We start from the raw sequence: 12,290 nt of genomic DNA on the forward strand, positions 1-12,290 counted from the left end.
ATCATCCCAGTGTGGTTTTTTGTGCTTTTGCTACTCTGTCAAATGTTCACTCAGTGGCGTCTTTCTATGGAATGTTGCTTAGTTCCTTCATCACCATGACGCAACAGTTCCAGAGCCTCTCTGAGGCCCAGAAGAAAGAACTCCACGAGACTGCACTGCGCATTGTGTCTCCAGGGAAGGGCATCTTGGCTGCAGACGAGTCAGTAGGTGGGTGAAATATCTCTTTACCCTTTTTGCGGACTTTAAGGCGCACTTAAAAACTTTTTATTTTCTCACAAATGGACATTGCTCCTTATAACCCCATGTGCCTCAGATATGTATTCATTCTGCTTGTGGTACATGGTGTAATAATAAGTATGACCAGTAGATGGTAGCCACACATAAGAGATGCGTGTGGACAGCAGGTTGATGCTTGTTCAATAAAGGACATTAGCAATTATCGGTAAGTAAACAAGACCGAACCTTTGATGTTTCATGACATACATGCTAACATGTGCTAGTTAGCGTGTATGTTCACGTGTCATCCAACTGACAGGACAATGTATATTTAGTACAAATAAAACCTATGTGGATATGTGTAGTGTCAGTGCCTATCACCTTCTCTATGTGTAGTGTCAGTGCCTATTTCCTTTTCTATATGTGTAGTGTCAGTGCCTATCACCTTCTCTATGTGTAGTGTCAGTGCCTATTTCCTTCCCTATATGTGTAGTGTCAGTGCCTATCACCTTCTCTCTATGTGTAGTGTCAGTGCCTATCACCTTCTCTCTATGTGTAGTGTCAGTGCCTATCACCTTCTCTATGTGTAGTGTCAGTGCCTATCACCTTCTCTATATGTGTAGTGTCAGTGCCTATCACCTTCTCTCTATGTGTAGTGTCAGTGCCTATCACCTTCTCTATATGTGTAGTGTCAGTGCCTATTTCCTTCTCTATATGTGTAGTGTCAGTGCCTATCACCTTCTCTCTATGTGTAGTGTCAGTGCCTATCACCTTCTCTCTATGTGTAGTGTCAGTGCCTATCACCTTCTCTATGTGTAGTGTCAGTGCCTATCACCTTCTCTATATGTGTAGTGTCAGTGCCTATCACCTTCTCTCTATGTGTAGTGTCAGTGCCTATCACCTTCTCTATATGTGTAGTGTCAGTGCCTATTTCCTTTTCTATGTGTGTAGTGTCAGGGCCTATTTCCTTCTCTATATGTGTAGTGTCAGTGCCTATCACCTTCCCTATGTGTAGTGTCAGTGCCTATCACCTTCTCTATATGTGTAGTGTCAGTGCCTATTTCCTTTTCTATGTGTGTAGTGTCAGTGCCTATTTCCTTCTCTATATGTGTAGTGTCAGTGCCTATCACCTTCCCTATGTGTAGTGTCAGTGCCTATTTCCTTTACTATGTGTGTAGTGTCAGTGCCTATTTCCTTCTCTATATGTGTAGTGTCAGTGCCTATCACCTTCTCTATATGTGTAGTGTCAGTGCCTATCACCTTCTCTATATGTGTAGTGTCAGTGCCTATCACCTTCCCTATGTGTAGTGTCAGTGCCTATGTCCTTTTCTATGTGTGTAGTGTCAGTGCCTATTTCCTTCTCTATATGTGTAGTGTCAGTGCCTATCACCTTCTCTATATGTGTAGTGTCAGTGCCTATCACCTTCTCTATATGTGTAGTGTCAGTGCCTATTTCCTTTTCTATGTGTGTAGTGTCAGTGCCTATTTCCTTCTCTATATGTGTAGTGTTAGTGCCTATTTCCTTCTCTATATGTGTAGTGTCAGTGCCTATCACCTTCTCTATATGTGTAGTGTCAGTGCCTATCACCTTCTCTATATGTGTAGTGTCAGTGCCTATTTCCTTTTCTATGTGTGTAGTGTCAGTGCCTATTTCCTTCTCTATATGTGTAGTGTCAGTGCCTATCACCTTCTCTATATGTGTAGTGTCAGTGCCTATTTCCTTCTCTATATGTGTAGTGTCAGTGCCTATCACCTTCTCTTTATGTGTAGTGTCAGTGCCTATTTCCTTTTTCTATGTGTGTAGTGTCAGTGCCTATTTCCTTCTCTATATGTGTAGTGTCAGTGCCTATTTCCTTTTTTCTATGTGTGTAGTGTCAGTGCCTATTTCCTTTTTCTATGTGTGTAGTGTCAGTGCCTATTTCCTTCTCTATATGTGTAGTGTCAGTGCCTATTTCCTTTTTCTATGTGTGTAGTGTCAGTGCCTATTTCCTTTTTCTATGTGTGTAGTGTCAGTGCCTATTTCCTTCTCTATATGTGTAGTGTCAGTGCCTATTTCCTTCTCTATGTGTGTAGTGTCAGTGCCTATTTCCTTCTCTATATGTGTAGTGTCAGTGCCTATCACCTTCTCTATATGTGTAGTGTCAGTGCCTATCACCTTCTCTATATGTGTAGTGTCAGTGCCTATTTCCTTTTCTATGTGTGTAGTGTCAGTGCCTATTTCCTTCTCTATATGTGTAGTGTTAGTGCCTATTTCCTTCTCTATATGTGTAGTGTCAGTGCCTATCACCTTCTCTATATGTGTAGTGTCAGTGCCTATTTCCTTTTCTATGTGTGTAGTGTCAGTGCCTATTTCCTTCTCTATATGTGTAGTGTCAGTGCCTATCACCTTCTCTATATGTGTAGTGTCAGTGCCTATTTCCTTCTCTATATGTGTAGTGTCAGTGCCTATCACCTTCTCTTTATGTGTAGTGTCAGTGCCTATTTCCTTTTTCTATGTGTGTAGTGTCAGTGCCTATTTCCTTCTCTATATGTGTAGTGTCAGTGCCTATTTCCTTTTTTCTATGTGTGTAGTGTCAGTGCCTATTTCCTTTTTCTATGTGTGTAGTGTCAGTGCCTATTTCCTTCTCTATATGTGTAGTGTCAGTGCCTATTTCCTTTTTCTATGTGTGTAGTGTCAGTGCCTATTTCCTTTTTCTATGTGTGTAGTGTCAGTGCCTATTTCCTTCTCTATATGTGTAGTGTCAGTGCCTATTTCCTTCTCTATGTGTGTAGTGTCAGTGCCTATCAATCAATCAATCAATGTTTACTTATATAGCCCTAAATCACTAGTGTCTCAAAGGGCTGCACAAACCACCACGACATCCTCGGTAGGCCCACATAAGGGCAAGGAAAACTCACACCCAGTGGGACATCGGTGACGATAATGACCCAGTGGGACGTCGGTGACAATGATGACTATGAGACATGATACTGTGATACTGATGATACTGATGACTATGAGAACATGATACTGTGAAAGATCAATCCATAATGGATCCAACACAGTCGCGAGAGTCCAGTCCAAAGCGGATCCATCACCTTCTCTATATGTGTAGTGTCAGTGCTTATCACCTTCCCTATGTGTAGTGTCAGTGCCTATTTCCTTTTCTATGTGTGTAGTGTCAGTGCCTATTTCCTTCTCTATGTGTGTAGTGTCAGTGCCTATCACCTTCTCTATATGTGTAGTGTCAGTGCCCATCACCTTCCCTATGTGTAGTGTCAGTGCCTATCACCTTCCCTATGTGTAGTGTCAGTGCCTATTTCCTTCTAAATATGTGTAGTGTCAGTTCCTATCACCTTCTCTGTGTAGTGTCAGTGCCTATTTCCTTCTCTATATGTGTGGTATCAGTGCCTATTTCCTTCCCTATAGGTGTAGTGTCACTGCCTATTACTTTCTCTGTGTAGTGTCAGTGCCTATTTCCTTCCCTATATGTGTACTGTCAGTGCCTATTTCCTTCTCTATATGTGTAGTGTCAGTGCCTATCACCTTCTCTATATGTGTAGTGTCAGTGCCTATTTCCTTCTCAGTATGTGTAGTGTCACTGCCTATCACCTTCTCTGTGTAGTGTAAGTACCTATTTCCTTCTCTATATGTGTAGTGTTAGTGCCTATTTCCTTTACTATATGTGTGGTATCAGTGCCTATTTCCTTCTCTATATGTGTAGTGTCAGTGCCTATTTCCTTCTCTATATGTGTAGTGTCAGTGCCTATTTCCTTCTCTATATGTGTAGTGTCAGTGCCCATCACCTTCTTTATATGTGTAGTGTCAGTGCCTATTTCCTTCTCTATATGTGTAGTGTCAGTGCCTATCACCTTCTTTATATGTGTAGTGTCAGTGCCTATTTCCTTCTCTATATGTGTAGTGTCAGTGCCTATCACCTCTATATTTGTAGTGTCAGTGCCCATCACCTTCTTTATATGTGTAGTGTCAGTGCCTATTTCCTTCTCTGTGTGTAGTGTCAGTGCCTATTTCCTTCTCTATATGTGTAGTGTCAGTGCCTATCACCTTCACTATATGTGTAGTGTCAGTGCCTATTTCCTTCTCTGTGTGTAGTGTCAGTGCCTATTTCCTTCTCTATATGTGTAGTGTCAGTGCCTATCACCTTCTCTATATGTGTAGTGTCAGTGCCTATTTCCTTCTCTATATGTGTAGTGTCAGTGCCTATTTCCTTCTCTATATGTGTAGTGTCAGTGCCTATTTCCTTCTTTATATGTGTAGTGTCAGTGCCTATTTCCTTCTCTATATGTGTACTGTCAGTGCCTATTTCTTTCTCTATATGTGTAGTGTCAGTGCCTATTTCCTTCTTTATATGTGTAGTGTCAGTGCCTATCACCTTCTCTTTATGTGTAGTGTCAGTGCCTATTTCTTTCTCTATATGTGTAGTGTCAGTGCCTATTTCTTTCTCTATATGTGTAGTGTCAGTGCCTATTTCCTTCTCTATATGTGTAGTGTCAGTGTCTATTTCTTTCTCTATATGTGTAGTGTCAGTGCCTATTTCTTTCTCTATATGTGTAGTGTCAGTGCCTATTTCCTTCTCTATATGTGTAGTGTCAGTGCCTATTTCCTTCTCTATATGTGTAGTGTCAGTGCCTATTTCCTTCTCAATACGCTGATACATTGAGGAAATGGGTTATAAAATTAGCACGGCTAATTGCGGTTTCTGGTACTGTAAGTGCATGGGAAATATATGGGGTGGTATTTGCTTGGCACTGTTGGCATTGATTGGGCTGTGTATTTGGCAACCTCAGTCACACATAACTGCAGTACCATTTCTGGCCACATTACTACATAGGGCTCCTTTAATGCGTTTTATAATCCAGTGCGCCTTCTGTATGAAAATAGACCCGCTCATGGACAGTGCGCCTTATGTTCTGACAAATCCAGTACTGGTGGCCATCAGTTCCTTGTACTTGTATGAGCCCTCCTTGGCTTGTAGGCAGCATGGCCAAGCGTCTGGCCCAAGTAGGCGTGGAGAACACAGAAGAGAACCGCCGGCAGTTCCGTCAAATTCTGTTCAGTGCGGACGAGCGAATCAACAGCTGCATCGGAGGAGTCATTTTCTTCCACGAGACGCTCTACCAGCACTCGGACAGTGGAGTCAACTTTGTGAAAATGATCCGGGACAGGGGCATCCTGGTTGGCATCAAGGTGGCACACACGCAGCATGTGTTGGACTTTGTTGTGGACACAAACACAGCTTGGTCTTTTCTTGTTTAGGTGGACAAGGGCGTGGTTCCTCTGGCAGGAACCTGTGGAGAGACCACCACCCAGGGTGAGTCATGTTGTGAGTCCCATGAAACACAATGTCCATGTAGGACCAGACACCTTCTATACCAACACCTCATTTCAGATAACCAGCTGGAAACCAAGAAGATCCGCAGACTGAGTTAGGTCAACACCTAGCATCTATTTAGCTCAAACCATAAGTCCCTTCTAGACTAGTGTCTTTCAACCTTTTGTCAGCCAAATCACATTTGTTTGCATTGAAAAAATGTGTAGGCACACCACCAGCATACTTCTTTTATCCATCCATCCATCCATCCATCATCTTCCGCTTATCCGAGGTCGGGTCGCGGGGGCAGCAGCCTAAGCAGGGTTTATTTCTTTTTAATTAACTTGGCAGCCGATATTGACAATAAAAAGTTGTTGCAATTGTTGGATATGAATTTAAAACATAACCAAGCATGCATCAATATAGGTCTTGTCTCAAAGTAGATGTACTGTATCAATATAGGTCTTGTCTCAAAGTAGATGTACTGTATCAATATAGGTCTTGTCTCAAAGTAGATGTACTGTGCCAATATAGGTCTTGTCTCAAAGTAGGTGTACTGTATCAATATAGGTCTTGTCTCAAAGTAGATGTACTGTATCAATATAGGTCTTGTCTCAAAGTAGATGTACTGTATCAATATAGGTCTTGTCTCAAAGTAGATGTACTGTATCAATATAGGTCTTGTCTCAAAGTAGGTGTACTGTATCAATATAGGTCTTGTCTCAAAGTAGGTGTACTGTATCAATATAGGTCTTGTCTCAAAGTAGGTGTACTGTATCAATATAGGTCTTGTCTCAAAGTAGATGTACTGTATCAATATAGGTCTTGTCTCAAAGTAGGTGTACTGTATCAATATAGGTCTTGTCTCAAAGTAGGTGTACTGTATCAATATAGGTCTTGTCTCAAAGTAGATGTACTGTATCAATATAGGTCTTGTCTCAAAGTAGGTGTACTGTATCAATATAGGTCTTGTCTCAAAGTAGGTGTACTGTATCAATATAGGTCTTGTCTCAAAGTAGATGTACTGTATCAATATAGGTCTTGTCTCAAAGTAGATGTACTGTATCAATATAGGTCTTGTCTCAAAGTAGATGTACTGTATCAATATAGGTCTTGTCTCAAAGTAGATGTACTGTATCAATATAGGTCTTGTCTCAAAGTAGATGTACTGTATCAATATAGGTCTTGTCTCAAAGTAGGTGTACTGTATCAATATAGGTCTTGTCTCAAAGTAGATGTACTGTATCAATATAGGTCTTGTCTCAAAGTAGATGTACTGTATCAATATAGGTCTTGTCTCAAAGTAGGTGTACTGTATCAATATAGGTCTTGTCTCAAAGTAGATGTACTGTATCAATATAGGTCTTGTCTCAAAGTAGATGTACTGTATCAATATAGGTCTTGTCTCAAAGTAGGTGTACTGTATCAATATAGGTCTTGTCTCAAAGTAGGTGTACTGTATCAATATAGGTCTTGTCTCAAAGTAGGTGTACTGTATCAATATAGGTCTTGTCTCAAAGTAGATGTACTGTATCAATATAGGTCTTGTCTCAAAGTAGATGTACTGTATCAATATAGGTCTTGTCTCAAAGTAGATGTACTGTATCAATATAGGTCTTGTCTCAAAGTAGGTGTACTGTATCAATATAGGTCTTGTCTCAAAGTAGGTGTACTGTATCAATATAGGTCTTGTCTCAAAGTAGATGTACTGTATCAATATAGGTCTTGTCTCAAAGTAGATGTACTCTATCAATATAGGTCTTGTCTCAAAGTAGATGTACTGTATCAATATAGGTCTTGTCTCAAAGTAGGTGTACTGTATCAATATAGGTCTTGTCTCAAAGTAGATGTACTGTATCAATATAGGTCTTGTCTCAAAGTAGGTGTACTGTATCAATATAGGTCTTGTCTCAAAGTAGGTGTACTGTATCAATATAGGTCTTGTCTCAAAGTAGATGTACTGTATCAATATAGGTCTTGTCTCAAAGTAGATGTACTGTATCAATATAGGTCTTGTCTCAAAGTAGGTGTACTGTATCAATATAGGTCTTGTCTCAAAGTAGGTGTACTGTATCAATATAGGTCTTGTCTCAAAGTAGGTGTACTGTATCAATATAGGTCTTGTCTCAAAGTAGATGTACTGTATCAATATAGGTCTTGTCTCAAAGTAGATGTACTGTATCAATATAGGTCTTGTCTCAAAGTAGATGTACTGTATCAATATAGGTCTTGTCTCAAAGTAGATGTACTGTATCAATATAGGTCTTGTCTCAAAGTAGATGTACTGTATCAATATAGGTCTTGTCTCAAAGTAGGTGTACTGTATCAATATAGGTCTTGTCTCAAAGTAGATGTACTGTATCAATATAGGTCTTGTCTCAAAGTAGATGTACTGTATCAATATAGGTCTTGTCTCAAAGTAGATGTACTGTATCAATATAGGTCTTGTCTCAAAGTAGATGTACTGTATCAATATAGGTCTTGTCTCAAAGTAGATGTACTGTATCAATATAGGTCTTGTCTCAAAGTAGGTGTACTGTATCAATATAGGTCTTGTCTCAAAGTAGGTGTACTGTATCAATATAGGTCTTGTCTCAAAGTAGATGTACTGTATCAATATAGGTCTTGTCTCAAAGTAGATGTACTGTATCAATATAGGTCTTGTCTCAAAGTAGGTGTACTGTATCAATATAGGTCTTGTCTCAAAGTAGATGTACTGTATCAATATAGGTCTTGTCTCAAAGTAGATGTACTGTATCAATATAGGTCTTGTCTCAAAGTAGATGTACTGTATCAATATAGGTCTTGTCTCAAAGTAGATGTACTGTATCAATATAGGTCTTGTCTCAAAGTAGATGTACTGTATCAATATAGGTCTTGTCTCAAAGTAGATGTACTGTATCAATATAGGTCTTGTCTCAAAGTAGATGTACTGTATCAATATAGGTCTTGTCTCAAAGTAGGTGTACTGTATCAATATAGGTCTTGTCTCAAAGTAGATGTACTGTATCAATATAGGTCTTGTCTCAAAGTAGATGTACTGTATCAATATAGGTCTTGTCTCAAAGTAGATGTACTGTATCAATATAGGTCTTGTCTCAAAGTAGATGTACTGTATCAATATAGGTCTTGTCTCAAAGTAGATGTACTGTATCAATATAGGTCTTGTCTCAAAGTAGGTGTACTGTATCAATATAGGTCTTGTCTCAAAGTAGGTGTACTGTATCAATATAGGTCTTGTCTCAAAGTAGATGTACTGTATCAATATAGGTCTTGTCTCAAAGTAGATGTACTGTATCAATATAGGTCTTGTCTCAAAGTAGGTGTACTGTATCAATATAGGTCTTGTCTCAAAGTAGATGTACTGTATCAATATAGGTCTTGTCTCAAAGTAGATGTACTGTATCAATATAGGTCTTGTCTCAAAGTAGATGTACTGTATCAATATAGGTCTTGTCTCAAAGTAGATGTACTGTATCAATATAGGTCTTGTCTCAAAGTAGATGTACTGTATCAATATAGGTCTTGTCTCAAAGTAGGTGTACTGTATCAATATAGGTCTTGTCTCAAAGTAGGTGTACTGTATCAATATAGGTCTTGTCTCAAAGTAGGTGTACTGTATCAATATAGGTCTTGTCTCAAAGTAGGTGTACTATCACCACCTGTCACATCACACCCTGACTTATTTAGAGATTTTTGCAGTTTTCCTGTGTGTAGTGTTTTACTTCTTGTCTTGCACTCCTATTTTGGTGGCTTTTCCTCTTGTTGGTATTTTCCTATAGCAGTTTCATGTCTTCCTTTGAGCCATAATCCCCACATCTGCTTTATATATATATATATATATATATATATATATATATATATATAATGTGTGTGTGTGTATCCACATAGAAAAAGCAGATACAAATTAACTTAAGAGCAATTTTTTAGACAAAAACTGGTTTAAATGTAACTTAGATATTGGGTTTCACTCTGTAAAGCGCTTTGAGTCACTAGAGAAAAGCGCTATATAAATATAATTCACTCCACACTCACTAATTCACTCACTCACAAAAACGCAGTTAAAAAGTTATAAACTGTTTAAACAGTTCAAAGTTTTAGCAATCAAGACTATTTAAGTTGTTATTATCCTTCTTTGTGTGGACATTGTTGATTGTCATGTCATGTTCAGATGTACTTTGTGGACGCCATCTTTGCTCCACAGTAAGTCTTTGCTGTCGTCCAGCATTCTGTCTTTGTTTATTCTGCAGCCAGTTCAGTTTTAGTTTGGTTCTGCATAGTCTTCCCTAAGCTTCAATGCCTGTTCTTAGGGGCACTCACCTTTTGTTTATTTTTGGTTTGTGTTAGATACCTTTTTACCTACACGCTGCCTCCCGCATATTGTGATCGCCACAAATTGTTTCCCACATCTACAAAGCAGTTAGCTACCTGCTGCCACCTACTGATATGAAAGAGTATTACATGCTTACTCTGACGATCTGGAGACAGCACACACACTCTAAAATGGCACATTATCAGCAGCTTATAATTACTGGTTTGCAAAAAGTAGTTTTAACCCAAATAAGTGAAATGGCATCATCACCCATGGCACACCAAACAATATCTTGCGGCACAGTGGTTGAAAAGCACTGCTCCAGACCAATGAGAATGTTAGAATTGCAGCACTGTTTCTTTAATAAGTTGCGAGCTGCAATATACAAAATGTCCCTGACAGCAAGAGTCGCACAAAGGAGAAAGGACCAGACTGGACAATCCATCACACGTGGAGAAGAAAGACAAACCAATCAATACAATCTATATTTTTAAAAAGGTCAACATAAATAAGCTCTCTCAGTAAAATATATTGAAAAGTATCCATAACATTGTCAAATAGAAACCTAAAAGTGTCCATAAACATGTCCACTTCAGCCTGTTTGAAATGAGCACTTCTTAAAGAGGATTTCAAGGTCTGGAGAGATGGACCTGCCCAAGGTCCTGCAAGGTCTTGGATGGGTCCCGGAAGATTCTAAATGACCCCAGATTAGTTTGGCCATATTTTGGAACATTTGGGTCCTTTAGGGTTTAGTCTTGTTTAGGGGATCCCTGAGACCTTAAAAGCTGAATTGGCTGAACCATGGGCCCCTGAAATTTTGAAGCCCATTTGCTAAGTACCCAAGGACGATGTCATTTCCTTAGTATTCCCAAAGTACTGCTGACTCTACTCTTCTCTTGTGTAGTACTTGAAGCCCATTTGCTAAGTACCCAAAGACGATGTCATTTCCTTAGTATTCCCAAAGTACTGCTGACTACTCTTCTCTTGTGTAGTACTTGCTGGGTCTTCAAGGACATTTCTTCCACTTTGGCAGGTCTAGATGCTCTATCAGAGCGTTGTGTCCAGTATAAAAAGGATGGCGCTGTCTTTGCAAAGTGGCGCTGTGTGATGAAGATCAGTGACGTCAACCCCTCCCAGCTGGCCATTACACACAACGCCAATGTTCTGGCTCGCTACTCCAGCATCTGCCAGCAGGTGAGAACCAAGTGTGTGTGTGTGTGTGTGTGTGTGTGTGTGTCTTCTTGTATTTCTACCCTTCTTGAGACATCAACAGAGAATAGTAGCTTCCATATGAGGAGGTGTGAACGAGTTAGGACATAAATCATGGTCCCAATACGGAAAAACCATTGCATCCAATAGAGAGGCAAATTCTAGACTCTGTGAACATTGCTCCAAAGTCAGGATTTTTTTGTTGATTTATTGTGCATACAAAAGTAAACATTGACGGGTGCAAAGGAAGCAATATATGATAAAACAAGACGGCAGATAAAGAAGGACTTCCCTAATTAAACCCGCCAGGTGAACAGCTGATTTCATGACTTCTGGTGCTGACGTAAGACAACCCATATGTGAGCATAGGATGAACACATACACTACAGTACTAAGACGACAGTGGACTTTAACACTTGGCTTCTACAGCTCGAAATGAGGCTTGTTCTAAAAAGGAAGGATTTTTCAAATTGACTGTGTGTCGCTTTTAAAAGTGCTCCCCCTCTGGTCAACATATGAAATAACAAGTGTGTGTAAAAATTTGAAGTGCTCCCCCTCTGGTCAACATATGAAATAACAAGTGTATGTAAGAAATTAAAATATGTCCCCTTTGGCAAATAATTTGAGGCTTCATGGTGGCAGAGGGGTTAGTGCGTCTGCCTCACAATACAAAGGTCCTGAGTAGTCTGGGGTTCAATCCCGGGCTCGGGATCTTTCTGTGTGGAGTTTGCATGTTCTCCCCGTGACTGCGTGGGTTCCCTCCGGGTACTCCGGTTTCCTCCCACCTCCAAGGACATGCACCTGGGGATAGGTTGATTGGCAACACTAAATGGTCCCTAGTGTGTGAATGTGAGTGTGAATGTTGTCTGTCTATCTGTGTTGGCCCTGCGATGAGGTGGCGACTTGTCCAGGGTGTAACCCGCCTTCCGCCCGATTGTAGCTGAGATAGGTACCAGCGCCCCCCCCCCCCCGTGACCCCAAAGTTAGTAAGCTGTAGAAAACGGATGGATGGATGGATGGCCAAAATTAATAAAACATATTAAAAAATGTATATATATATATATATATATATATATATACATACATACATACTATAATATCCATCCATCCATTTTCTACCAGTTGTCCCATTCGAGGTCTTGGGGGGTGCTGTAGCCTAGGTCAGCTAAAATCGGGCGGGAGGCGGTGTACACCCTGGACAAGTCACCACCTCATCACAGGGCCAACACAGATAGACAACA

At 40.1% G+C, this 12,290-nt stretch overlaps 1 protein-coding gene across 3 annotated transcripts in view; it reads left to right on the forward strand.

Annotated features, from left to right (window-relative positions):
• Nucleotides 1-12,290, forward strand: part of LOC133537294 (fructose-bisphosphate aldolase C-like) — a 33,660-nt gene that overhangs the window by 1,169 nt on the left and 20,201 nt on the right. For 2 of the 3 annotated variants that reach the window (XM_061878297.1, XM_061878298.1), the window contains 4 exons: nt 83-207; nt 5,193-5,404; nt 5,474-5,528; nt 10,874-11,034. In XM_061878297.1, the coding sequence (XP_061734281.1) occupies nt 96-207; nt 5,193-5,404; nt 5,474-5,528; nt 10,874-11,034 (540 nt within the window). In that variant the 5' untranslated portion in view covers nt 83-95. Of the gene's footprint in view, nt 1-54; nt 208-5,192; nt 5,405-5,473; nt 5,529-10,873; nt 11,035-12,290 lie in introns of all 3 variants that reach the window. The other variant, XM_061878295.1, reaches the window with a different exon arrangement.

This window comes from Nerophis ophidion, linkage group LG18, assembly GCF_033978795.1.
Source record: "Nerophis ophidion isolate RoL-2023_Sa linkage group LG18, RoL_Noph_v1.0, whole genome shotgun sequence".
Lineage (NCBI taxonomy): Eukaryota > Metazoa > Chordata > Actinopteri > Syngnathiformes > Syngnathidae > Nerophis > Nerophis ophidion.